Source organism: Dasypus novemcinctus, chromosome 23 (genome assembly GCF_030445035.2).
Source record: "Dasypus novemcinctus isolate mDasNov1 chromosome 23, mDasNov1.1.hap2, whole genome shotgun sequence".
Classification (NCBI taxonomy): Eukaryota; Metazoa; Chordata; class Mammalia; order Cingulata; family Dasypodidae; genus Dasypus; species Dasypus novemcinctus.
The window spans coordinates 18327599-18355414 of NC_080695.1; the positions used below are offsets into that span (position 1 = coordinate 18327599).

Consider the following 27816-nt stretch of genomic DNA (forward strand, 5'->3'; position numbering starts at 1 on the left):
CAGCCCTCCACAATCCTGCCTCCCACTGCCATCCCGCAGCAAGACCCCTGGGCAGTCACAGCAACAGGCTGGCACTGTTTTGTTTTTATTGGTAAAGAAAGCTTTCCAAAAGTCACACACGCACACCGGATGCCTGCCCTGCTCCGGCCGCCTCCAGCCCTGGTCTTGCCCCAGATGAGACCTTCCTGGCTTGGCCCAGGGGAAGCCATCCTGCAGCGCCTCTGGGTACCAGTGAAGGCACAGAGGAGGCACCTCCTTTTCCACTTCTCTGTTCAGGAACAGGCCTGTGCCCCACCTGTAGGGGTGCCAGGGCCAGGATCGTCCTCTTCCCTCCTTTGAGCTCCCTGAGCTGCCAAGTAAGGGCCCCAAATGTCACAGCTAGAAAGGCCTGGGAGCATCATCTGGTTGAGCCTTCCGCAGCTCCATTCTGCAGACTGGAAAACAGAGGCCCAAAGGGGGAGCACGAGACGCCCAAGGTCGCAGGGTCAGTCTGTGGCAGAGTAGGGACTGGAAATCAGCTCCTCTCTGCCCCGGGCTTCCTGGCAGTGGGAAGAGACTGCACGCTGGGGTCCGCTGGGTGCTCAGGGCAGGAGGGAGTGCCCAGGAGTGGTCTCCGGAGCTCTCGCCCAGCGAAGGCAGCCCCAGGGCAGCTGGGTGAGTGGAAGGGCCTGGCCCACACTCTCAAGGTTGGCCCAGGGTGCCCTCAGTGACGGCCCGTGTGGCCTGCTCGGGTATGCGGGCTGGTTCTGTCAGGATGCAGGTGGTTGTGCTCAGCTGGCGCAGGGAGTTCAGGACAGCTAGAGAGGGGAAGAGAAAGGGACGTGGCCTGGGGTCTTGCTGTGAAGGCAAAGGGATGAGAGGGAGGTCCTTCTTGGCAAGACTGCTAGCCCCTCCCGGGACCTCTGTCTGCAGGTGTCCTGGCGGTGAAGGGTCATCCAGGGGGCTTGGTGGGGAGGCCAAAACCCTAGGCTGGACCTGGGGTGTGAGCAAGTGGAGCACCCTGCCTGAGGCAGTGGGTGGGACCCCCCACGGGCAGGTGGCTCAACCACCGGCAGGTGGTTCACCTACTTGGCCGGAGAGCGGGCAGGGAGCAGTACTGGTCCAGCCAGGCCAGCGAGGTCTGGTGAAGGCTCTGCAGGCTTGCTGTGGACACCATCCCATTGAAGGACTCGAACAGAGGCCGGATGAGGATGCTGAACTGGGTCCAGGTCAAGAAGCAGGCCTGTTGTCTCCTTGGTAGCCCCACCCACCTCACCTGTAGCCCTGACACCAGCCCAGCCTAGGGACAGGGGCCACTGTCTAACCTTGAACCCAAGGTTCCTGCTGCAGCCCCCTCATCCTGCCAAGGTCTGTCCCCCTGTCGTCCATGGCCCTTCTAGCTGGGCGGCCCCCACCTCTGGGTTTCCAGCCCTGGCTCAGTCAAGAACTTGACCCCTGAGCCAGGGTACAGGAGTGAGCTCCCATGTCTCCTCTAGGCCTCACTCACCCCACTCGGAGTCTGTCCCACCCAGGGGCTCCTCCCACAGTTTCCCCTCTTTGTTGTCAGCTCATCACTGAGCAATCCTGCCAGTCAATATGTCAATGGCCTAGAAGGAGGGGGCAGAATCAGAGCCCCTTCAGCACCTGGGGAGCAGCTCTGAGACCCCTGCTGGGCTTGTGGAGCTGAGCCTGCTTGGGCTGTAGCTCCTACTCCTCCACCACTGCCTCCGCTGCCCCCCCCAGGTACTGGTCCGCTGGAGGATACCACCCAGAACTTCCAGTTGTGCAGTGTGCGAATCCGAACATAGTGATCAAACATGTCTCGCATCTGGTGGAAACGCTGGTGTGTGATGGGCACCCCAGTGGCAGGCAGCTGCTGCTGGCACAGGCTGGGGGCACGGGATGCATCAGGGCTGGGGCATCAAGCTATAGGTCCCTCTGGCCCCGGCCCCTCCCAGACCCCAACTACTTAATGTCTGCATTGAGCTCCTCAATCTGGTCCCGTAGTTTCTGGGCCTCCTCCTGCAGCGCTGCCCGTTCCTGCTGCAGCATGGCAATGTACTCGGCTGTCTTCTGCAACGTGGTGGCTTTGCTCACCTGCAGACCAGTGTGGGCTTAGTGCCAGAGGTCACCCTACCCTGGAGCCTACTGGCACACTAAGCAGGAGGAGATAGTTGAGTGTCCAGAGGGCCCTAGGATTTGGTCTTGGGGAGGAGGCCCAGGAAGGGGCCATGTGGTCCTGGGGGGGGCAGCTTGGGCTGGGGCTCACCTTCAGTTTGGGCTGGGGCTCCCTTTGAGGTTGGGCTGGGGCTCCCCTGAGGTTGGGCTGGGGCTCCTCTTGAGCCTGGGCTGGGGCTCCCTTTGAGGTTGGGCTGGGGCTCCCCTGAGGTTGGGCTGGGGCTCCTCTTGAGCCTGGGCTGGGGCTCCCTTTGAGGTTGGGCTGGGGCTCCCCTTGAGGTGGGGCTGGGGGTCCCCTTGAGGTTGGGCTGGGGGTCCCTTGAGGTCGAGCTGTGGCTCCACTTGAGCCTGGGCTGGGGCTCCTCTTGAGCCTGGGCTGCGACTCCCTTTGAGGTTGGGCTGGGGCTCCCCTTGAGCCTGGGCTGGGGCTCCCTTTAAGGTTGGGCTGGGGCTCCCCTTGAGGTTGGGCTGGGGCTCCCCTGAGGTTGGGCTGGGGCTTCCCTTGAGGTTGGGCTGGGGCTCCCTTGAGGTTGGGCTGGGGCTCCGCTTGAGCCTGGGCTGGGGCTCCCTTTGAGGTTGGGCTGGGGCTCCCCTTGAGGTGGGGCTGGGGCTCCCCTTGGCCTGGGCTGGGGCTCCCCTGAGGTTGGGCTGGGGCTCCCCTTGAGCCTGGGCTGGGGCTCCCCTGAGGTTGGGCTGGGGCTCCCCTTGAGGTTGGGCTAGGGCTCCTCTTGAGCCTGGGCCCGGGCTCACCTTGAGGTTGGGCTGGGCGTGGAGTGTGCTCACCAGCCCGTGCAGGGTGTCAAACCCCAGCTTGATATTGAAGCGCCGCTTCTGCTCTGCAGAGATGTGTGTGATGCGCCGGTTCTCAGTCTTGGGGGAGACAGCGGTGTGAGCCAAGGAGGGAGCCCAAGAGGGCCTGGGAGGAAGCAAATGGACCTTGGGGTGGGGGAGATGGTACCCACCTTGTTGTTGTCTGGACGCCCCCGGCTTAAGATGGGTTGAGGTGGGGAGACACGGACAACGCTCAGAGCCCCTGAGCCCGGCATAGAGTTAAGCTCCCCAGATAGCCGCCGCTCACCACCTGTGGCTGGGACACAGATGACAGGCAGAAGGACCGGGAGAGGGTCCCATTGCCCTGTGCCACTCACTCATCCTGGCCCCAGATGTAGTTTCCCCTCCTTCCTTTTCCTCCCTCCATTCTCAAGAGTCCCCCATCCCTGCAAGCCCTCTTTACCGCTGGGTGCTGGGGGTGAGAGCCGCTCCACTTTGGGGACAATCAGGGGCCTGGGAGGGGCCAGTGTGGCTGGGCCTGAAGGTGGCCGAGGTGGTGTGGGGGCCAGGGTCGGAGAAAAGAAGGTGCAGGGGAATTCAGAGACTGTCTCCTGCTGGGGTGGAGAAGGGTGGAGAGTTGGGGTGAATCCCCTGGGCTGATCCCTACCTCCCAGTGCCCGGCATCTTACCGGGGACCCTGGGGACTGGAGGTGGGCACCAGACACAAGTGGTGGTTCCAGAAGCTGCTCAGACTTGGCTGTGGACAGGCGGAAATTTGAGGATCACTGGGGCTGGCCCCAACCCCGTCATTTCCCAAGACCCCATTCCTCCCCTCCCAACAGCCCATGCTCTTCTGGGACACAGAGCCCATGTCCCTGATTTCTCATCACTCTGCTCCCCAATCTGAGCCTGCCCTGTAACTTTCACCCTCTGCTCCCACAGGCTGCGTTTCCTGTTTGGTCCTCCCCTCCCCCTTCCGTCCACCCCGCCCCTCCCTCCTCACCTGCCGTGAGCAGCTGTGTGAGGCAGGGGTTGTGGCCTCCAGCAGTGGCAGTGGGGCTGGCAGTGGCAGGGACCAAGGTCGGGGGGCTGGGCTTTCGTCCCCTAGGGGATGAGGTGGGGGACTTGCCTCTGGGCCGCATGCCCTTGGGCACTGGGAAGTGAGGCCCAAATGTGGGCTCCAGGTACCCCGAGGGCAGAAGGTCTAAGGGGAAGGAGGACGGGGTGGGGCCTGGGACAGTCTGTGGGATGGGTGGGAAGGCTGTGGGAGCAGGCAGGGGGGGCACTCCTGGGACAGGAGGGACAGTAGTCAAGGGGAACCTGGGGGAGAAGAGAGGCTCTTCCTGCAGCAAAGCAGGGGGTGGAGCCATGGGAGAGAAGGGGGTTGGGGGGCAGGTTTCCAGGTCCTGTGCCTTGGCAGGGGTAGGGTAGTGCAGGCGGGGGGGAGGTGCAGGAGGGGGTGGGAGCTTGGGCTTGGGGTCTTCAGGAAGGAAGAAATCAGAGTTCAGGAAGGTACTGGGATCCAAGGGGCCAGGGCAGCTGTTCGGAGCCTGGTTGGGGGGACAGACAGACAGACACTCAGAGAGCAGGGGAGAAAACTGGCCCTTGCAGACACCCAGGCAGCCTCCTGCCCCAGCTGAGCTCTGGACTGGGCACTGGGGAGAGAGATGAGAAATGACCACCTCCCCATCCCCAAATACACACACACAACAGGGAAATGATAATCTAATGATGGGAGAGTGGAACACACTTCTGCACAAACCAGGCATGAAAAAGGGCATCCATCTTCCTGCCCATCCATTCATCTGCCAAGTCATTTATCCATCCAGTCACTAACTCATCCACCAATCCATCTACCACCCCATCCATCCGTCCATTCACCTACCTACACCCTCACCTACAAGTTAGATCATCAAACTATCTTCGCCACCCTGCCAGATATTAATCCAATTGCCAATCCATCTGAGGCAGGATAGAACAGGGACCTAATAAGGAGAGGCAGAAAACAGGGTCTATAGAAAAATTGTGCTCCATTTTGGGCCAGGTCCCCAATCTGCAATTTCTAGTCATTTGGACAATGACCAAACTTTTACCCCATCAAGAGAGTAGAACTGCTGGGGGACCTCGATCTCCTAGGCAGAAAGTTTGGCTTGGTGTCTTTGGTCTGGATTTTGGGTCCAGACATTTCCCAAGACCGAGGGTGCCATGGGGATGCCTGTCAGCAACGCCTCTGTGTTCTTGGGATGCCCAGAACCAGAGCAGACAGTCCAAATGTCTCCCAAGACCCAGACCACTTGGGGGCTTCAGTTTAGAGGCTAAAAGTTCAGTCAGACTGGGATCTGGGATGCTGGATGGGTTAACATCTTTTTTTCCCATTTCTTCCTAGAACAATGGGTACAGCTTCTAGCATTCCAGCAGACTCCCCATTGGAATGTTTTTTCAGAAACTGGAACAACCTACCTACTGATGATCTAAAAAGTAAAGGGACAGGGAAGTAGATGTGGCTCAACTGATAGAGTGTCTGTCTACCATATGGAGGGTCTAGGGTTCATTTCCCAGGGCCTCCTGACTCAAGTGGTAAGCTGGCCCACACGCAGTGCTGCAGTGCAAGTATTGCCGTGCCATGCAGGGGTGCCCCCGCATAGGGGTGCCCCACGTACAAGGAGTGCGCCCCGCAAGGAGAGCCGCCCTGAGTGAAAAAAGCACAGCCTGCCCAGGAGTGACACCGCACACGTGGAGAGCTGACGCAGCAAGATGACGCAACAAAAAAGAGTCGCAGTTTCCCAGTGCCACCAGGTAATGCAAGCAGACACAGAAGAACACGCAGCGAATGGACACAGAGAGCAGTCAATGGGGGGGAAGGGAAGAGAAATAAATAAAATAACTCTTTATAAATAAATAAATAAATAAAAAGAAAAGGAACAGGAAGCAGCTGTGGCTTAATCAGTTGGGCTCCCTCCTACCATATGGGAGGCCCTGGGTTCGTGTTCCAGGGCCTCCTTGTGAAGGCAAGCTGGCATGTGCGCCACAGAGAGCTGACGGCCCGTTTATGCCACGGAGAGCTGACGCAGCAAGACGATGCAACAAAGGGAGACAAGCGGACACAGAAAAGCGTGCAGCGAATGGACACAGAGAACAGACAGCAAAAACAAACCTCAAGGTGAGGGGGGGATTAAATAAATAAATCTTGAAAAAAAAAAAAGGGGGGACAAATTAGAGGATGGCTAAGAGTGGCCTCTGTATGGAACCCTGAATCCCAGTTAAACCTGTGTAAGAAGGAAGGAGGGGACAGACAGATCTGAGGGCCAAGGCCCATGTGGTCATATGTTTCCCACAAGGGATGAGAAAATAATTGACCAAACTGGTTAATTATAATAAGCTCAGGGAATTTACTCAGAGGCAGGATGAAAAGATCCTGACTCTAGGAAAGGAGAGATCATCTAGGAGCTAACTTTATTAGCCAGTCTGCCTCAGCTATCCATAGGAAGCCACAAAGACTCTCCCTGGGTCTCCAAAATTCGGTTAACTCCCTTTTAAAGACAGCCTTCACAGTTTTCAACAATTGAAACTGCACCACCCAAAGGAAGTAGGCAAAGAAGGGTAAACAAAAGGCCTGGGAGTCAGCTCACCTTTAACTGCTACCATTAAAGGTACTCTGTCCCCGCAGGGCTACCTGACCAAGTCCGCAGGAACCTGTCTCCAGTGTGGAGAGGGGGCCCCTGGTCCTAGCTGCCTTATCACCAGGACCTGCCAGGGCCTTGCCCCGGGGTAGGACCACAGGGAGGGGCCTAAGTCAGGCAGGCCCCCCCCTCCCCCGTCCCCACAACGCTGAGAACCATCCACCTGCAGGAGCCTCTGTGACCCTTGAGGTGGCAGGTAAGATTGTTAATTTCTTAATTAACATAACCACTTATTGGGTCCTGCCCCTGTCATCTTGGTGGTGCCAGATAAGGGGAGTAAATGGGGAATCAAGATCTAGGCCAGGAGGTGCTCTGTCGTGGTCCCTAGGGGAACAGCGGCAATCCCCCAGGTGCAATGGCAAGGACCAGGAAGGAATGAGGGTCCAACAGGGAGAGCATGATACTAATGACTATGCTTGTGAGCCTATACACCTGAAATAAGAACAAGGCCTAGAGCAGCACTGTGCCTGGGAATTTCCTCCTGACAGCCTTCATGTTACTCAAATGTGGCCAGTCTCGAAGCCAAACTCAGCATGTAGATGCAGTACATTCCCCCCAGTGTGGGACGTGACACCCGGGGATGAGCCTCCCTGGCACCGAGGGATCATTACCAAATACCAGGTGAAGATGGAACTAGGAAATGACCTAAAATTAAAGGCTCAATGCGGATCAGCAGAATATCCTTGTCTACATATAATAACATGACTTTAAAATGCTGTTTGACCTAATGTAAGGGGGAAATGGAAAGCAGAAATGAGTTTATATGGCTACGAGTTTCTAAAAAAGAGTCTGGAGGCTGTCAGAAGGATTGCCTCTGTGCACAGCTGAGCAGAGTCTGGGAGACAGATGGAGTGGATGCAATCCCCAGGTGTTGGTTCCTTTGAGGGCTAAAGAGACCCACGGGTTCTATGGTCATGGCAGACGGGGTTCACTGCCATGTCAGATGGCCCTTCTTGGGAGCTGGTGTTTCTGCATGATGGAACTGGACTCAGATGGGATCTCTTTTCATAAGACTTTCATCCTACTTTATTGGAATTGTAGTTGGTGTTGGGGTTTAAGATATATTTAGGGGATTTGAATCTCTGGACTGACAATAGGATAGCCAGGCCCTGAGCCTCAACAGACTCCAGCTCCTACAATCTGATTTATTGGACTCACATCACTCAGCTAAGATGGAGTTGAAGAAGGACAACCACCACACCATGGAGCCTAGACTGCCTACAACTGAAAGCAGGAGGATTGCATCCAGTATCCATGTGGAATCTGAGCCTCCTCCTGACATAGAGGTGCAACAGACACAACCAATCCAAGGTCCACAGAGAAAAGGTGGCATTGGAATGGGAAAAGTGGACGTGGTGGCTGATGGATATGGGGAATGGCAGGAAGAGATGAGATGTGGAGGAGCCTTTGGGACTTGGAGTTGCCCTGGATGGTGCTTCAGGGGCAATCACCGGACATTGTAAATCCTCCCAGGGCCCACTGGATGGAATGTGGGAGAGTATGGGCCATGATGTGGACCATTGACCATGAGGTGCAGAGATGCCCAGAGATGTACTTACCAAATGCAATGGATGTGTCATGATGAAGGGAGTGTTGCTGGGGGGGGAGTGGTGGGGTGGGGGTGGTGGGGTTGAATGGGACCTCATATAATTTTTTTTTAATGTAATATTTTTACAAAATAAAAAAAAAAAAGATCTAGGCCATTTTCTAAAGCTCTACCCTGTAAAATAAGCAGTACGGCCTCAAGGAAAAAGTTGTTAAAGGCTTCCTGCCTGTAATTAAAAGGTTCCTGGAAAATAGCCTCTCAGGTCCTTGCCAATCCCTTGCAACACGCCAATCCTTTCAGCAAAAAACCTGCGGGGTTTTTTTTTTTTTAGAAGGTACAAGGGATTGAACCCAGGACCTTGTAAGTGGGAGGCAGGTACTCAAACACTGGGCTCCAAGCCAGCAGGATTTTAACCCTTATGACAGGTAGCTAATGGAAATGCAGTTCCAATCCGTGTCTCTTCAGGGGTAAGGCTTCCCCGAATCTCTCTGCTCCATGCTGAGCAGCTGCCCAGGGAACTTCCTGGAGGAAAGCTAGAGTTTCAGCACGAGGTCCCCGTCATTGGCGGACACTGGGCGCTTCGTGGAGATAATTCCAAAATTGGGTCTTTCCCTATGCCAAGTAAGTGTGTAAAATTCTCCTGTTTTAATCTGAGCTTACTTTATCCATCTGCTCATGCCTAGGGACTCATAAATCAGATTTGGGGTTTGCCTGTTACAAACTAAATAATGGTGAATGGTAACCTAAAAATAAGTATTTAAATTCCAGTACTAGGGAGCGGGTGTAGATCAGCTGGTTGAACGCCTGCTTCCCATGTATGTGGTGCTGGGTTCAATCCCTGGTGCCTCCTAAAATATAAAATTTCTTAAATTATTGGTTTCATCCCTTCATTAATTAAAAAAAATTTCTATACTAAATTGCCGTTGAATTTAATGTGTAAAAGAAATAACATGGAATTTATGTTCCATAAACTTTTCCAGCTGGAAAAGCTGGAAAACTTAGCAACAATACTGTTACTAATAAAACATTTTTAATTGCTTAGCTAATAAACAAAAGCAGGTAGTTGTGGGTTTTTTTTGTCTAGTTTATTTTTAAAAGAAAATTTACTAAAGACTGTAATTAAGAGTTAAGAACATTATATAGATACCTTTATATTATAAAACAGCAGAAGAATAATATCTAAAATTGCTGTAACTCCGTGAATTGAGCCTAAACCTGATATTGTAATGGTAACTCTAAATTAAACTGACCTTTGTTTATGGTTACTTCAAGTCTAGCCTCACCCTCCAGTATGCCTGCTGTTGTGATGGTAATTCTAAACTGAGTTTGCCCTTGCTTATGGGTATTTCAGGACTGGCTTCACCTTTGTAATGTTAACTATTCTTTCCTGTTTGAATATGTAGATTGTATTTTAAAGCATTGGGAACTATTTAGTTATAAGACAATAACTAAAAAGAATTAAATTCTTGTGCAAAACTGCATGATCAAAGCGCAGGTTAAAATAATCAGAAATAGCCTTCAAAGAGATCTTTTAAATATAATGTTATTTTACATTAAACTTGTAAGAAAATGAAAATTTTAGATAACATTAGTGAGTTGTGTGTTTCTGTATCTCTCTATTTGTGCCTGCCTATTTGCTCAATGTATATATTCACACCTCAGAATGGTGATATCATGTTAAAAATTCTTTAAAAAGCTCTACTAAAACTGCTAAAATTTAAATAAGTGCTTATATGTAAATGAATATTCCTGGAGCCCAAATTAGAAAAGTTAATCAGGATAGAAAGGTCATATAGAAATCTAAATATAAAAACTATTGGGAAAGGAAAAAAGTTTTTCCTATACTCCTTGACCTACCCAGTCCCCCTCCCCAGGGCCTCCTTTTTGCAGGAGATATGGGAGAAGGGCTGGGTGTGACAAAATAAGAAAATACAAGTTTGACTTAAAACTCTTATTGACTAGGCCAGGGAATTAAGAACCATGGTTTGTCCTGCAATTCTCCAATTTAAACCTTTTAACAGTCTTAAAATGAGAGTACTTAATAATCCAATTGTCAAATTTCATTAAAGAGAAAAGGTCCTTAAAAGCTATAAAACTAAAACCTGGCAGTTGGTAGGCTTTTATGGTTATTCACAATTTTAAAATTTTAAAAATTAAAATGTTGGCCACTTTGTAAGCCTGAAAATCAACAATGGCTTAACCGATGACCAGCCTCCCCCACCAACTTGCCTCCAGAAAATTGTTTTAAAAATGTGTCCTTGTGAAATCCTGATAAAATAGTAAATTAAAGAAAGCATATATTTCTATAAACCATTCCCTGTGAGCTATCAATATTCCAGTATTGCATACTACTAGGTCTTCAAAATAAAACAAAAAAGTTATGTTTGCATATAATCAAATTAAGTTATTATTCTAACAAGTTGATTTAATTTTAGTGGTAATTGTATGTTGTATGGGGTTTTCTTGGAAAGAAGTTCTAAAATCAGTTTGGTAACTTAAATATGTAAGGTATATAGAATGTACTTTTTCTTTTGATTAAGAATAATAAAAGTAATTTTGTCTTAAGATAAAACAACTGGTATTAAGTGGAAAAAAATGTAGGACAAAACCTGAATGAAAACAGAAAGTACAGAAAGTTGGCAGAGAAGGAATTTTTTTTGCCCAAAGTTGGGTAAAAGTTTTAAAACCCTTAGTATTAAATAGTATATTAATACAAAACTAAAATTTGGTTCACTTTCTGTTAAAGTGACAAAGTTTCTTAAATCCTTTATCTCTTTTAGTAGAAAGTTATAACAAGTTTTCTCCTAAATAATTAGTATACAAAGCAAAAAGTCTGTTTCATCAAAATAGCTTCTTGTACTTTATGATGTCTTTATTGTATCCTTGTGTAAGAAAATCAGTCCTCAAACCTAACAACTTTTAACACTTCCTCAAAGTCAAACCCTATAAGTTATCTTTTTATTTCAAATTATTGCAAAAAAAATTATTTTACCCTGTAAAAAGTGAAAAGGGAAGTGCATGTGGCTCAAGTGAATGGCCTCCAATCCACCATATGGGAGGCCCCAGGTTTGATTCCTGGGGCCTCCTGGTGACGGCAAGCTGGCCTGTGCCACAGAGACCTGACAGCCCGTGCTGCTGAGAGCTGATGGTCCACGCCACAGAGAGCTGGAGCAACAAAGGGAGACATAGAGGAGAGACACAGCAGACCAGGGAGCCGAGGTGGCTTAGACGATTGAGTGCCTCTCTCCCAGGTCAGTAGGTCCTTGGATTGGTTTTTGGTGCCTCCTAAAGAGAAGATGAGAAGAGAAGACAAGCAGGCACAGAAGAGTGTGCAGCAAATGGACACAGAGAGTAGACAGCGAGCATGGGTGTCAAGGTGGGGGGAATAAAAAAAAGTGAAGCAATAAAAAGTTAAGTTCCCTTGATATGTTATAAGTTGAATAAAAAGTGTTTAGAAAGTGCTATAAAACTTAAAAGGAATTTCTAACCTTCTGTTAATCAAAATTGTATGGGTAAAATATTCATATAAATACTTAAAGATTATATAAACTTACTAGACATTTAACAATGTTTTCTGTATAATATTAGGTAACAGTATATTATTAATCATAGTTTTAATTACTTTTAAAATGTTACATGTTACAAAAACAACCTCTCCACCTGAGAATCAAGAGGCAGATGGTCTGGCTGATATCTAAATAATCTGCCCCACCCCCCACAGAAAAAGCAGTCTTGTGGCCACACAAAAAGATTGGCCCTCAAGGGGTGGCAAAGAACAGAGAAAATGTGGCATTGGTGTGGGAAAAGTGGCCATGGTGGCTGCTGGGTGCAGGGAATGGGAGGAAGAAATGAGATGTGAGGGCGTTTTCGGGACTTGGAGTTGTCCTGGGTGGTGCTTCATGGACAATTGTGGGACATTGTAGGTCCCCCTGGGGCCCACTGGATGGAACGTGGGAGAGTATGGGCTATGATGTGGACCATTGACCATGAGGTGCAGCAATGATGCCCAGAGATGTATTTACCAAATGCAATGGATGTGTCATGATGATGGGAGAGAGTGTTGCTGGGGGAGTGGGGGGTGGGGGCGGTGGGGTTGAATGGGACTTCATATTTTTTGAATGTAATATTTTTTAAAAAATGAATAAAAAAGAAAAGAAAAGAAAAAAAAAAAGGGGTGGCGAAGAGGTGGCACATGGTTAGGGCACTGGGTATTCCTATAAAGTATTCTACCCTAGTTTATATCATACAAAATTGTGAGGCCTGTTTCAGCTCTAGCCAAAACAGTGCCTTACAGTATTGGGCATACCCATAAGGCCACACAATAAGGGGATAAACTTCAATGTTGTCAGACTTTCTTAAGAATTGAAACCAGGCCCCCAGTACCATGCATGGTGTCTTTCCATTGAGTTATTGGCTAGGAAGGTCACTACAACCCCTAAAACAATAAAGTTCTCTGTCACATGGGGTTATGCTCCTGAAGTAAATGGAACTACATTGCTGCTTTGAACTCCTGTGGCTCTACCAGCCGGCAATGACTCAATATTGCCTCCAGACTGGATCTGTTTCATAGTGCCAGAGGGGGCTATGTACCAAGCTTGTGAAACACTGGAGCCTCTGCAGAATGCTGGCTGAGTGAAAGATATACTCAGTGGAGCAATAATTGTCAGCGTAATGTGAGTAGAACTTAAACAAATACGATCGACATTAAGGCCTGCTCCTATAGAGGGGCAGAATGTATGGTATTGCAAACCTGGAGCTCACCCATTAGCAGCCCATGTCTTAAGACCTACGGAAAAAACTACTACAGTAGCAAAACTATTGTCATTTTGCTTACCAGAAAAGATCCCCTCTCTAGGTACCCACTAAACACTTATGTTTGCATCCTCAGGCTAATAATCTTCTTGCTTCAGATGAGATCATCCAATGTCTTCCTTCCTAGGCTGGCACCACAGCAGCTGCATACAACCAAGTGAACTATTGGCTGTTAAAGTTAAAGGAACTGCCAGCGGGGTGCATTTATCTTAGTAAAGCCTACTGTCCAAGGAAGTGTCAGTGCACCAGAAACACCTGCTAAGGCATTCAAGTGCCAGCCGCTGGATGGCCTCAAATATCTCTTCAAAATACAAAAGCTAAGTACCTAATAGCAATACCCTCTTCTACATCAGCCAGTTTTCTAAAATCCAGAAAACAAACAAACATAACCTATTGATGAGCATCCAGACTAGAAGACACTACCAGCAGCACTCCATTCTTGCTGTTCTCATACCTCACTCACTTCCTTTGGTTTACAGCCTTCCTAGGTCCTCTCTCAGCCATCCTTCTTATATTCTTAGTAGGCCCCTGTGTATTTAGGCTCCTAACGCAATTTATCTCTTCCAGGATGGATGTGTTCCACAACAAACTTCTGCTCACGCATGGATATCACCCAGTCTCAACCATTAAAGCAAGTACTCCTCCTCCTAAACCCAGTAGCGTAGCAAGAGAGTTTTCCACCCTTCAGGAAGGGACTACAACCCCTAATCAGCAGGACGCAGATGCAGAAGCATGACCTTCACCCTTCAATTTAAGATTAAGGGTGTACAACTCTTTTAGGGGGGGATTTGAGGAGGAGAGGCAGAAAATCCAGTAAGTTACGCAAACGCCACCTGGTAAAAGCAGCGGAGGCATCAGCCTGCTGACTTACGCAAGCAGGTTATCAAGGGGCAACCTGCAGCATGCACCACCCCCACCCCCACCTCATGGACAGCTTGTGGACAGCAGCCAGAGGCCAGTCACCACTGGAAAGCAATCTCTATGAGAATCAAACCCCCCAATAAGTTTCCCTTGTTTTGTCTCAAATATGCCAGTCGGTGTAGACCCTGGAGCCCTACCCATAAAACAGGGAACCCCAGAGGAAAGAATGCATGTTCCTACCTTGCACATGACCACACCTATGTTTTGCATGTATATTTCTCTCTTTTCTCATTTCTTAATAAACCCTTTACTCCCTTGCCTACCCTATGGCATGTCCTTAAATTCCTTCATGTCACATAGCCAAGAACCTGGACACCGACTCCAGCAACACAGCCAACCATCTATCACCACCAACCCATCTGTAATCCATCCATCCATCCACCATCCATACATTCACTGGCCATTTATCCACCCACCAGTCTATTTGTTGATCCATCAAACTATTTATTCATCTACTTAGCCATCCACTAGCCCATCCATACAATCAAACACTCACCTACCCATATATTCACCAACCCATGTATCCATCCACCCTCATCTACAACCCATCCACCCAGTCACCAACACACCATACACTTACTCATTCACTCATTGGGCAACCATTTACAGAGTGCCTGTTGTGTGCCAGACCAAACCTGACCCGTTCACTAAGGTCTAGAATTCCTCCTCCTCCAGGAAGCCTTCCACAGCATCCAGCCCTTGTGGGGCTGCTCTGTGCTCTTCCTGCCTGCAGTCTGCCTCCCACAACCATCTTGTCTAGTTCTGCTTCACAGGGGAGCCTGTCTTCCCCAGCTGTTTTGTGCCCTCCCAGAGGGCAGAGATGGGTTCTTCCTATCCCTCTGGTCTTTCCCCGCCAGCCAAGCACAGGGCTGGGCCCTCAGGAAGTGCCTTGGACACCTCCAGGGCATGTGAGGCAGAGGCTCAGGAGCTAGCTCGCAGAGGGCTGGGCAGAGCTGGGGCAGGAGGTAGGGGCGGTGGGCTCACCTGCAGGCGGTTGCCTGAGAGGGGGGTCATGCCTGAGGGGGCGGGGGGCACCTCTGGGCCCAGAATCCCACTGTTGAAGAGGGGATCGGCCATAGGGCTGAAGCTGGGGGGCTCCAGGAAGTTTGAAGACGTCTGTGGGGGGCGGTAGTTGGTGAAGAAATCTGTAATTCAGACACACAGGGTGGCAGCAGTTAGGCTAAGGCCGGGGCTGGAAAGAGTGGGAGGAGAACGGGCCTGGTGCCCTCTTCCCAGACTGGGCGGGCTGTGGGGCGGGGGCCAGCAGGCGGGGGGGCCAGGCTTCCACAGGAGATTGTGAAACCGGGAGTTCTGTCTCACTCAGGGGAAGCAGCGGCGAAGGCTTGGGTGGGACGGGCCTGAGTGGAAGACAGCAAGGGGGGTGTGAGCAGGGACCCCAAGAAGCTGCCCTCCCACTGAGCTCCCACACTTGGCCCGTGAGGCCCCCCTTTGCCATCCCCTGGCCTGGTCAGTCTCTTGACCTGCTCTCCCTGCCAGCTTTGCTGGGGGTATAGAAAGTGAAGAAGTGGGGGCAACAGAGACTGCCAGGAGAGAGGAACAAGGGCAGGTCCATGACGAGGCGGGCTGGGATGGGGAGGGACCCCAGGGTTGACAGGAGTGCAAGGGGTGAGTCAGAGGTGAGGGGTCAGAAGGTCAGTGGGTCTGGGACAAGGGCATCTGTCGTTCGGTCCACGGGTGGGCCAGCAAGGTTGAGCTGAGAAGCCGGGGTGAAGGGTCTAATAGGGGATGGTCAAGGGTCAAAGGAGGTGCTCAGAGGCGGGGCAGGAGCGCAAGGGTGCGGGAAAGCGGGCAGCGCTGGCGGGAAAGCGGGCAGCAGATTGTTTGGGGGTGCGGGTTGTGTAAGCCCTGGGCTATTCTGGTTTTGGGAAGCAGCCGCCTGTGGCCTAACCACATCCCGGGGTTGGGTGCCGCCTGCCACCCGCTCCCTTCCGGGCACCTTTCTCTGACCCTGAGCAGCCTTTGGTTTGTGCCAGCCCCCCAGGCCTGGCTGGCCGGGTCAGACCCAAGCTCACCTTGGCAGCCCCCCAGAGCCCAGCAGGGTCGGTTCCCAGTCCTGCCCCACTGTCCCCGCAGCCCTGAGGGCTGGTCAAGCCTCTCTCCCAGGAGCCGCCCCTAAGGAGGCCCGAGAGTGGGACAGGCAGGCTCACAGCGAGCCTAGAAGCCCACGCGGGTCGGACTTGGCACACATCTCATGTGACGCCGCTTTGCCTGTGAGTCGCTGATGGTGGAGTCCGCGTGTGGCCCCTGCCTGCCTCCCTCTGCACCTGTCCCCGTGTCTCCAGCTCCACCTGAGCCTGTCAACCTGCCCTGGTGCCATGTGCACCGTGTGGGCACGTCTGAGTGTGTGTATGTGCCTGAGTGAACGAGTGTGTGTGAGTGCAAGTGTGTGAGTGTGAATCTATTTGAGTGTGCACGCACATGCCTGTGTGTGCGCCTGTTTCCTCAGTCATCGGCAGACAGGGTCCGGTGCGGCCTCTGCTACCGGAGGGACTGGTGGCAAGGGGAGTGGTCATTGATGCTCCCCCACCCCCAGGGGCCACAGGCCCCGTTTAGTAGACCCCCTGCGGTCCCTGCTCTGCAACCAGCCCCATACTTGGGCCATGCCCCCGGATGCTAAGGCCCACAGAGCCACCCCGTGCCCACTGCGCCACTGCCCCCGGGCTCAGGCAGGGGTCATGGAGGTGCAAGCCGCTCTCATCACAGCTACCCCCTCACCTGCCCAAGCTTGCCCCACCCCAGCATGCACCCTGGGTTGACATAGCTTCCTAGCCCCAGTCAATGGACCCCTAGACCCTCCTCGAACCCCGTTCCCCTCCACCGACATGCCATCCCCCCCCTGAGCCCTTCCCCAGCTGAGTCCCTCCTTCCCTGCAATCCTGGGCCTCTCCTCCTGAGCGAGCCCCTCTCCCCGAGCCCCCTCCCCCCCCACAGTCCTGGCCCCTCCCTGGGCATTTCCAGCCCAAGCCTCTCAAGTGGCAGCCCTGAGGGACAAGCCCAGCTGCCGCCCTGGCCCTGCCGCTGCTCCCTGCCCTCCGGGTGCTGTAGCCAAGGAGAGGGCCACACCGGCCCCTCCAAACGCGACCCACACCCCCTCACCAGGGCTGCCCCCACCCCCGCAGCCACCGTGGGCTGAGAGACATCGCTTCCTGGCCCCAGTCAGTCCTGTGGCTGCCCAGAGCCTGGGGTGTGGGTCCTACCTGCGTCGGGGGCCTGTCTGCCTGGACAAGGGGGCTGCCCTCCCAGGCTGGTGTGCTCCCAGGGCACTGCCATCGACACTTCTGCCCCCGACAGCCCCCACCCCGGCCCCGGGGCTGAGGCAGGGGTGGGGGTGGTTCCTCATTCCCTAGTGCCCGCCCCATAAGCCTCCACCTCTTGACCGACAGGCCCGGGACCCTGTGGGGAGGGGGGAGGGGCCACTGAAAATAAGCTTTTTATCGCTGGGACCCTCCTTCTGTCCCCTTGGCTGAGACAGGCTGAGCCCTGAAGTCTCCCTGGCCCCCGACACGGCTCCAGAGACCCCTAAACGTAGGCGCATGGAAGAGAGTCTCCGAGAGCGACAGCTCCGTGAGGAAAGCCGTGTGGGGAAGTCTGTTGTGAAAACAACAAAATCAGACACTTGTCCCTATGCACTCACACAGACGTGATGAGCACCTCGGGAGGGTCACAGAAGGAACCACGAGCCTGGTGGCCCTAGGGGCAGGAGAGGGAGGCAGGGGGAGGGGCCTGCTGCACCTGAGATCTCCATGAAGTCATCCAGGCTGGGCTGCAGGGGCGTCAGGTCCGGCTGGATCATGTCGGCATTGCCGACGTAGGCTGGAGGGTGCAGGAAGGATGTCAGGAGCGGCAGGTAGCCACGGTGGACAGCGGGGGGCGGGGGGGCACCCCGCCGTCCTCCCTCGGCTGCCTGGGTTCTCACCGACCCCAGCCCCTCTCCCCTAACCCCTGCCCAGAGGGCAGGCCCTCACCGTCCTCGGGGGGCAGCTGCAGGGGTGCCGGGCTAGGCTGAGTGGTGGTGAAGAGGGTGTCGGAGATGTCGGACAAGAAGCAATCGAGGTCCAGGAGCTGCCGCCCCCCGGGCTCCTCCTCGGGGCCCCCCAGCAGCACCACGCTGGAGAAGAGCTGCTCGCACCATCGCTCGGGCGGGGGCCACGCCCCATCCGCCTGGGGAGACAGGCTTCTGCTCTGGGGCTCCACTGCCCCCCTGCCCCTACCCAGCCCGCGGAATGGGGTTCTCCCACCGCGCCTTGCCCTTCCATGCCACCCACTGCCCGGGGAACAGAGGGGCCAGCCTGGCCGGAATGGACTCAGGGCACTGCCTGGAAGGTCAAGGTCATCCCATCGGCCTCTAAGAACCCCCCTCCCCTGGAGATGGACTGGGATGACCTGCTGCAGGGAGAAGCATCCCTTCCCCGCCCCGATGCTTTCTTCTGCTGGGACCAGGTTCCCCGGGCCCCTGCCTCCCCACCACCTGCTCAGTTCACCCAAAGCGTGGGGTCTGCCCATGCTGCGCCCTCCAAAGCTTCCCTCCCTACGGGGAGTGGGGCTCCACTAATCAGCCAGCGGACGGACCCCAGCCACTGCCCCCCCAGCCCTGCCAGAAGCCATCAATTCTATGTCCAGGGAACACCCACCTGCTTAGGGGCCAGCAGATCCCCTTCCCTGCTGGACTTACGGTGCTGCAGGAACACACAGAGTTGCACAACAGCTCCCCCACGGCAATGGGACGCCGCCCCTCCCCCCCATCCCCCCCTGGGACCCCTGCCCTGGGTGCTAAGGTAGGACACCCTGCGGCCGCACGGTGGCGCTGTCAGCCTGGGCCCCAAGGAGGGCCTCAGCCGGGCGGGAGCCCCTCCCCGGCTCTTCCCCGGGCGGTGGAGGGCGGGGCGGGGGCAAGGGTCCCCGGCCTCCCCCCGGACCCCGACTGACCCGCTTCTTGTGGTAGATGCGCCACTTGTGGTACTCGCGCATCACCACCTCGATGCGCCGCTTCCAGTAATTTCCCTCCAGGACGACGGCCTGGGGAGGTGGGGTGTCTGTGCGGGGAGTGGCACCGCCCCAGCCCCCTTGGGCCGACCCCTCCCACCCTGCTCGGGATGTGCCCGGGAGAAAGCGGGAGCCTGGCTGGCAGGGCAGGCAGGTGGGCCGTCCCCAGCCTCAGCTACCTCAGGTTTCCGGTGCTCATCCGCCTCAGGCCCCTGCAGGGGGGTCACGAAGCCACACACGGGGCTCTTCCTCCGCTCCACATCTGAGGGAAGGGGGTCTGTTCAGGGGTGCCCAGCTCCCTCATCTCCCATCCCACGGGGACACACGACAAAATCCAGCCTGGCCTTCAGTGCCCAAACTAAGTGCCACCTCCTCCAGGATGCCTTCCTGCCTGCCCTCCCGGCGCTCCCTCTCCTCAGAGCCACTGTGAAATGAACCTCCCATGCTTCCTCTGCCTTCCTTAGGAGCTAGCCAAATAGGATTGTGGGAGCGCAGGCTACAGGAGTGAGCTACTCCAAGAAGGTCCAGCATCAGACTGGCAGGCCAGGGGCTCTAGGTTCCCTGCCTCAGGCTCCTCACACCTCAAAACCACCCGTTGACCTCTTCAGGTCACCTACCTGAGCCGTCCTTTCCCTCCTCTCCCCCAGCCTCGGATCCCGCCTCTCCACAGGCGCCCTCCTTTTGTCCCATAAACACACTACAAGCTCTCCCTTATCTCCCAAACCTTTGCTACCCCAACAAGCTAACCTTCTGCCCCTTTCCACCAAATTCTGGAAGAGTGTCAGCACATGCCACCTCCAGTCCCTCACCGGCCGGTCTCGTTTTTAACCTGTAACTCAGCACCTGCCCCCAGGCCCCTCGGAACCCCGCTCTGGGGCTCAAGGCCCCCGCACTGCCCCAGTCTCCTCCTCCCACCTGGGCTGCATAGCACCCACTTCCGCCCTAAGCCCCAGGCACCTTCTTTCTGTTCTCTTGCCTCCTTGACCACTTTTCACAGACCCCAAATCTCTCTTGCCAGCTCCAGACTCATTTCCTCCTTTCCAGCTCCAGACTCATTTCCCAGCTGCCTGCGGACCCTCCGCTAAGATGTCCCCAGGCTCGTCACACTCAGGATGTTTGGGAACTTCCCTCCCACGACTGCAACTCCCCGGGTTGCTCTGACGCCAGTGCTGCCCCCAGCCACAAAACCGCCTCGGGGACTCCCAGAGTCCCCAAGCTCTAGACCGAGGACAGACCATTCAATCCGCAGGGTCATGGACATATCCTCCACCATCCCTTCTACTCCAGCCTCGCTCTCACTGTCACCCCCCCAGTCTGTTATCATCTTTCTCCTGGACCTCCCAGGTTCCAGCCTCACACTCTTTTTTTTTTTTTACTGATATCTGTTATTAATAATAAAGCATACAATTCATTATAATTGTACAATCAAAATGGTATTTGGTACAAACACATAGTTGTGCATTCATCACTTCAGTCATTATTAGAGCATTTTCATTATTTCAAGAATAATAATATAATAAACAAAAAACAAACAAGAAAATTCTTCACCTCTCGATCCCTCTGTGTTTCCCCTGCTGTACATAGCTGTTATTTCTGGCTATTCTTTAGCTCAGCTTTCAAGCCCCTCCACGGCCTGACTACCACCTGCATCTCCCACCTTCCTTCGCTGTCATATGCTCCACCTCGAAGCCACGCTGAGCCTCTTGCTGTCCCCCCCAGCCCCTGCCACACACACGCACCTAGCCCACCCCCTGGCTTTATCCCACATGGAATGCCATTTCCTTCCCTCCCCTGCCTCGCCACATCCACTACCTTTCAGGATGGCACCTCCTCCAGGAGGCCTTCCCTCCCTCCTTGGAAACCCCACGGCCCCGCCTGCCTCAAGGCATGCGTGCTTTCCATGTGGCCTCGCTTATTTCTTTCTTCCCGGGTCTGTGTCCCCACTGGGAGTGAAGGCAGGAGTTGTGCCCTTTAGCCCTGAGTCCCTGGGTCTGGCACAGAGCTTGTCACTCAGCAGGTGTTCGTTGGAAGCAACCCTGAGACCTTCCCAGAGCAACTTTTCCTGCCATCCCTGAAAAAGAGGACAACTGCTGACCCTTCTCAGGTGTCCACGAGGATCCCTCCAACCTCAACACACTTCCTCTGGGACAAATTAGAACATGGCAGAGGGGCCAAGTCATGGCCAGAATGTGACATTTATTGGGACTTTCAATATTATTTACAAAGTCCTGTCATAAAGGACATTTTCCAGACAAACACCCATGGGATTGGGACAGAAGTTTTGTCTCAGTCGCTGAGCATGACTTGGACAGAAAACAAAAGGATGGATGGGCCCTGAGATGTATAGACTCCCAGGGGCTTAGAGCAAAGAGGGTCCCAAAGAGTATCTGCTCTTGATCTCCCAGATGAGATTAAGACTGTCCACCCAGGGACTCTGTGCTCTGGACAGAAGGATGATGACAATGTGGCTTCCGGGTTGGGGCAGGAGTTATTTCACACTGATAAGTCCAGCCACCCACTCGGCCACCTAATGCATGCACCTAAACTGGGACCGGTACGGGACAGGGAATAACACAGGTGAATCAGGGTGGTCACCTTTTGCCAGGAGATTAGGAAAGTGTACAAATAAGAAGAGGTAACGCGAGGGGCAAGTCCTTTCCTATGAGAGGTGCAAAGTGCTCTGGGAGCTCAGAGGAGACCGAAACCATTTTGGAGCTGGGAGACGGTAGGGGATTCTTGGAGGCCAGGAGCCTGCAGAGGGGTGGGAGGGTCCTTCCAGGTTCCAGCCTAGGGCCAGGCATTCCACGAGGCATTCCAGGTTCCAGCCTAGGGCCAGGCATTCCACGAGGGAATGGGCTAGAAGCCCCCTCAGCTTAACCACGGGTACTGGCAGAGCAAGCCCCACCACCGCCCCTCACCTGAAGCCCACCTATAAACCTCCTGTGCTTAGGGAGGGGGACGGGTCCTGGCAGCCGTCATTTGCCCACCATGTGCAGCTGCTGTGTGGCAGTTTGATATTATTTATGAATTCCAAAAAGAGATTTTATGTTTGTAAACTGGTCTGGTTCCTCCAGGCATGATAACCCTTTGATTGTATTGGATTCACATGAGACATTTGATTAAATTATGTTAAGATCAGAGTTTTGATTCAATCACGTCATTAGAGTGCGACTTGGCGTTGAGACCCAACCCCCTTGGGCTGATAAAACAGACTCTCACACGGAAGTAGACACACAGGAGAAGAACACAGAGGAAGAGAGACTGCTCCATCGACACAGCAGAGGCCCCGGGAAGAGAGAGAAGCCTGACAGCCTACAGCTGCAGCTGAGCTGCGAGAGAAACGAGCACCAGGGAGAGACGAGCACTGGAGAGAGAGACAAGCCTTATGCCAGCCCACAGCCGAGGGACCACGGGCCCTTAGGAGGAAGAGAAAGGCTGAACCCTCGCAGACATCGCCTGCCATCTTGCTTCAACACATGGCAACAGACTTTGGGTGAGGAAGTCCCTCTGATGGTATCTTGAGTTGGACTCTTTAGGGCCTTGAGACTATAAGCTTCTACCCCAAATAATACCCTTTATAAAAGTCACCAGAGTTCTCGTACCTTGCATCAGCACTCCTTTGGCTGACTAATACATGCTCTTAGCCCAGTAACAATAAATCCCAGCAGCTCAGCTCTGAGACTGGGTGCCAGGCCCTGTGCTGAGATACGGATGACCACACTGAAAGCTTACGCCAAACTTCAGCCAGAGGACCCGTGATTATTCCCATTTTATAGCTGAGGAAGCTGCGGCCCAGTCACACAGCTGGGACGTGCTAGAGCTGCACTCAGCCCCATCTTGGACACAGAATCCGGGGTCCTTCCAGCAACACGTGCAAGAGCTGGGCACCAGGTCAGCCTGGTGAGGAAGCCCCCGGGAGCATCAGGCCTGAGTGTCGTCATCAATTCCTACTGCAGAGTGAGGGGCTGCCCTAACAGCGCCCTCGTTTGGCCAGGACCTGTCCTGAGATTCTCAGGAATGGCAGAGACTAGAGGAACCATCCAGAAAGGCAAATGGCTCCCACTTCCCTGAAGGCCTCCCCACCGCCTTGCTGGAGACTGGTGTGTTTTTAGGTGACGACTGGAAGCTGGCGGCTGGGAGCAGCGGCCCGAGCACTGGGCTCTGCTCCTTTTATGCGCTGCCACCCTGAACAAGTCACTTGCCTCTGGGCCTCAGTTGCTCATCCATTCATCCAATAAATAGGGGCAATAGTACCTTCTGCCAGCCCAGAGTTGCCGTTAAATAAGATAATTTATGAAAGTGCCAGGTACATGAAGAGAAACCAGAAAACACTCCCTCTCTCCTCTTGGGTGGAATTCGGCGGGTGGTGGGAGGTCAGGGTGTGGAGAATTCCATGTGTCGGCCTTCCTGGGCTGTGTGTTTCCAGCTCAGTGCAGCCTTTGACCCTGTCGCAGAATCTGTCTGAGCTGGATGAGGTCCCAACACGGGGGCCCAATTGGCCTAAGGATCTCGGTCTCTGCAGCCCTGATACCAGGAGTGGGTCTTGTATCCCCAAATGACTGAATCCTCCTCAAGGGCAGATGAAATTCAACCATCACTTATTGAGCACCAACTGTGTGCCAGACCCTTTCAGGCTGGTTATCCCCATGCTAACCATGAAAGACCTCATTTTAGAGATGAGGAAATAAGTTCAGAGAGGTTAGGCAACTAGCTCATAGTCACACAGTCAGCAAGGGGCAGTGGGGGAGCCAGTTCCGGGTAGCCCCAAGTCGAGCCCCTTCCAGCATACTACACGGCCTTTTGGGGCCTCCTTCCTGCCCCAATCTCCAGGGCTTCCAGGAAAGGCTGGCGGAGACCCATGCCAGGTCCCCACTCCCCCCATTTGTAAGGTGGTATGTGATGGCCAGAGTCTCAAGCCCTTTTCCAACCCGGCATTTGCTGTACCTGACTGCACGAATGGGATGCAAAACGGGGTCGGAACTGCTCCCCACATCCCAGCCCACCTCGGAGCTTCCGCGCAGTGACCGTGCTGTGGAGGGCAGTGGAGGGCACGCTTTGGGGCACATCCCCCAAGGCCCCCTGAGGGTCCTGGTGCCAACAGGCCAGCAGCACTCTGCCAGTGCTGGCCCCGAGAGCCCAGGGGTCTCCTGGGCAGCCCGGGTAGGGCGCCCTCTGGTTGGGGAGAGGCCCCCCTGGCCGGCGAGGCCCCCCGCGCCCACTCACACTGGATGTACCAGGCCCTCCAGATGGCGTTGTTGAGGCGGATCTTGTCCCGGCAGAGCAGCTTCAGGCCTTTGAAATTCTTCCACTTGGGAGACACCAGCTTGCCGCTGTCAGGGGGAGATGGCTAGGTCAGGGGGGTGGAGCAGGAGGAAGATGCAAGGAAGGGGGTGGGCGGAGCTTCTGCAGCTGCAGCAGGCACTTACCTATGGGGGGCAATTGGAGGGACCCCCCCCCCTAACTCTAACTGGCCTGAAATTCCTCCCTGAGAGTTGACCTTGGGGTAGCCACTAGCGGCCCTGGTGCTCTCTGGAGAGACTTGCTGCTCATCTCCTCCCAGGACCCAAGCGGGGCTGACCCCCGGTTACCAGCTCAGTCCTCCCCCCAGTGACCCCGCAGGCATCTGTCCACCCCCCAGCGGCCCCAGGACTTAGCCCCATTTCCTACTTAAGGAACTGAGGCCCAGGAGGGGGGAGGGACCCGCCCAGGGTCACATGGCTACAACTCCCTCTCGCCCTGAGGCTTTCTCTCTAGTCCCTCTTGCTGGTCCCTCAGGCTCAGGAGAGGCCTGGGGGTGCGGGGGGGTTGGCCTGGGTGGAGAGGGGCGCCTCTTCCCCAGGCCGGCCTCGGGGCAGCCAGCTCTGGCCTTCTCCCTGCCCAGGAGGGCCACCTGTGGACTGAGCTGAAAGGTGTAACCCTTGTCTGGGGTTGTGCAGACAGCAGCCACCAGGGCCCAGGGGACTGGTAGGCTGGTGGGCGGGAGGAGACAGCACCACTGATCTGGGGGAGCGGTCAGTGAAATCCCCGGGGAGGTGGGGAGGGAGCTCGGGTGAGGGGTGTTTACTCTCGGGGTCCTGCTAGCCACAGGCCAAGTCTGCCGCCTCCAGGAAGCTGACCCAGGAGGCCAAGATGTCCAGGGTCACAGGCCACTGCTGCCCCCCCCCCCATGATCTACAAGGCAGGGGTGCATTCAAAGCCCGCCTTCTCCAGCCCTTGCTCAGATGGGAAGACTGGGGCCCCCACTGGGTCCTTTCAGAAGGCCAGGCCTGCTGTCCCCCGGGGCACCGCCCCACTCCATGGGAGGTGGCAGTCAGACTCCTCAGCCCCTCTTCCTGCAGCCCTTGGGTGCATGGGTCACCGGGCCCCTCTCTCCTTTCTGGTCTCCAAGCACCCGTGTTTGCTTTGGGGCTGGGGGGTGGGGGGTGGGCTGTGACAGGCTTCATTACCCAAATGGAGTACGTGGCCCCAGCCCTCCTGGAGTTAGGTCAACAGATCAACACCATCTGCCCGCGGGGAGACGTGGGGTGGGGGGTGGGGGTCACACCGACTCCAGTGCCAGCCTCTTTTGGCGGGGGGATTCCCGGGTTTGTTGCCCTTGCCTGTGCCGCGCCCTCCAGCCTGCCTGCCTTCCCTCCCCCGCTTCCCTGCTGGAAGTGTGGGTTTGTGTCCCCCGCAGGGCTGGGGGAGATGAGACCGTGACAATATCCAAGCCCAGGAGGAAAAGCTGTGGCCCATGCCAGGCCTGGCAGATGTGGCCTGAGGAGAGCCAGATGCCTGGGGTCAGCGTTCAAGAGCTTCTAGACCAATAGAAAAAGTGAAATCTTGGGGACAGGCTCCTCCCCACCACCTGCCTTGCCGGAGTTCCCCTGACAGGGTCCTGAGCGCCCCGTCCCCTGGAGGACCCTCTTTCCATAGCCACCCATAGTCTGGCCGTGACAATGTGCTTTTTCAGATCTCCCAGAACCTGCCTCCCTGGCTTCCACCCACAGGACCACGGGGCAGGGTCCACACTGCCCAGGCCAGGCTTGTGCATCTGGCCTCAGAATCCTGTCCCCATGATGACAGTCTCCTGGGACGCTCTGGCCTCTGCAGTGCTCGCATCTCCAGGGAACCCCTGGAATGGGGGGCCTTCTGGGCTAAAACACTGCCCCAGTCTGAGCCTCTGGGTTTCCCTCTCCAAATGGGGAAACCCAGAGGGTCCTCTGGCACTGAGGCCCCTCCATCCCTGGCACTTGGGCCCCCACCCAGGGCTAGGCAGAGAGATGAAATATTCTGCGTGTTTGGGGGAATAATCTAACTGTCCCTGGATGGGATTACATCAGCTTGCAATCAGCCTCTTAGGGGGGCAGTTCTTGGGGTGTGCTCGGTCCCCTGCTTTGCCACTTCCCTGTATCACCCACCATCTGTGATAGGGCACAGGGCTGAGGGCACCAGGCAGTATAAAGCAGGAAGCCGAGGTTGGGGGTGAGTGGGAAATGGGGGCCCCCTGGGGCAGACTGGGGAGGAGGGGTGCCGACATCCCATGTGTGCTGGGACCTGAGATGCCCTGTCCCGTGATCCCCAAGGGAGGGCAGGAGAAGGGAATTTGAACTTTCCACATTGGGCAGGCGCCCTGGACGAGCCCTGGAAGATCCGGTTGCAACACGACCTGGGCCCGGGGCCAGAGCTTGTGGGTCAAGGTTACATCGCCTCCAGCCAATGGGGTCGAGGCTAGACCGGCCCGGTGGCGGGTGGGCAACACTCCCCGGCAACTTCCCACCCCGGCTTTTGCTGGGCTTCAGGGCACCGGGGCCACGGTTCTCAGCAGGGCAGAGGCGCCGCCGAAAAAGAGGAATATTTGCACAGAGAAAAATGATTAAGGCCGGCCGATCCCCCTTGTCGCCTGTGGTTCTCTGTTGATAATTTATCCTGGTCCCTGCGCCCGGGGGAACTTTGCTCCAGGCACTGGGCCAGGCCCCTGGTTGGCGCGCTCCGGGGGCCGCGGGCGTGGAGCCGAGGCCCGGCACGGGTTGGTGCGCTCTGCGACGTGCCGCGCAGGGGTCCCGGGCCGTGTCCCGGGCGCCGGTACCCCACGGCCTGCAGCACCCCCTGCCGGGCCAAGGCCCAGAACCTCAGCGACCCCCGGCCCTCTGGACCCAACCCGGGCACCCTCCTCCCACCACCCAAGAAGTGTCCTGGCAGTTGGGAGGCGGAAGAGGGACGCAGTCAGTGTCAGTCGACGTTGGCTATGAATTGGGACAACTGTGGGCAGGCGCGGAGTAGGAGGGTGCAAGCACCCGGGCTGCAGGTGGATGGCCTTGGAGTGCAGGGTGGGTAGGATCTAGGGTTCTGGGAACACGAGGGTCGCCGGGGGTCCAAGTGGAGGGCAGGGGTCCGCGCCCGCTGCGGGGGAGGGTTGGCGACCAGGAGTGGGAACCAGGACCGGCGCAGGCCCGTCGTCGGGGGCCAGTGGGGCCGGGGAGGGGGCGTTCGGAGCGTGGCTGGAGTCTCCGGGAGCGGTCGGAGACCAGGGCTCGGGGCCGGGTGGGGGTGTCCGGGGTCCCGCCACGGAGAGCCGAGGCCGTCGGGCCCCGGAGCCGCCCTCACCTGTAGGCCAGGCTCATGCACTCGAAGAGGCGGGTGAGTGTGGGGTCGATGCTGCGCGGCCCGAAGTCGCCGAGCCCCACGGGCCCCTCCTGGTCACGCCGCCGGGTCAGCGAGTCGCTGTGCGGCGACGACACCATGAAATGACCGCTGTGGATGACCTGCGAGCGGAGCAGCCCGCCCGCGCTGCGCCGGGGGCCCGGGTCCTCCAGGTCTGTGTCCGAGTCCGTATCCGGGCTCGGGACGACCCGCGGGCCCTGCAAGTCCGCGGCCAGACCTGCCAGCGCCCCAGCCATGGCCCTCGCCGCCGCCTCCTCGCCCGGCCTCGCGGGGCCGCCGCGC

At 55.4% G+C, this 27816-nt stretch overlaps 1 protein-coding gene across 5 annotated transcripts; it reads right to left on the reverse strand.

The window, feature by feature from the left end:
- Positions 1-69: 69 nt before the first annotated feature.
- On the reverse strand, positions 70-27816 carry MLXIPL (MLX interacting protein like). 5 transcript variants are annotated; one of them, XM_058285928.2, is made up of 17 exons: positions 27478-27816; positions 24115-24221; positions 19071-19153; positions 18835-18924; positions 18540-18584; positions 17874-18069; positions 17641-17721; positions 14872-15032; positions 3932-4478; positions 3618-3685; positions 3392-3539; positions 3120-3238; positions 2908-3027; positions 1949-2076; positions 1745-1868; positions 1069-1198; positions 70-797 (listed from the first exon to the last, which is right to left on the reverse strand). In XM_058285928.2, the coding sequence occupies exons 1-17, from the start codon at positions 27768-27770 to the stop codon at positions 682-684; spliced, it is 2556 nt and encodes an 851-aa protein (XP_058141911.1). In that variant the 5' UTR covers positions 27771-27816; the 3' UTR covers positions 70-681. The 5 variants fall into 5 exon arrangements, with proteins under 5 accessions (XP_058141911.1, XP_058141909.1, XP_058141910.1 ...); XM_058285926.2 differs by having other exon boundaries at positions 3120-3244; XM_058285927.2 differs by having other exon boundaries at positions 3392-3542.

Excerpts from the sequence above, each read along its gene's own strand:
- MLXIPL (XM_058285925.2), bottom strand. The coding sequence starts at position 27,770 with ATGGCTGGGGCGCTGGCAGGTCTGGCCGCGGACTTGCAGGGCCCGCGG. Across the intron at positions 19,154-24,114 it reads GAGGGCCTGGTACATCCAGT|ATGTGGAGCGGAGGAAGAGC; the intron begins GTGAGTGGGCGC and ends CCCTTCCCTCAG. Across the intron at positions 4,479-14,871 it reads TCTCAGGCAACCGCCTGCAG|GCTCCGAACAGCTGCCCTGG; the intron begins GTGAGCCCACCG and ends CCCCCCAACCAG.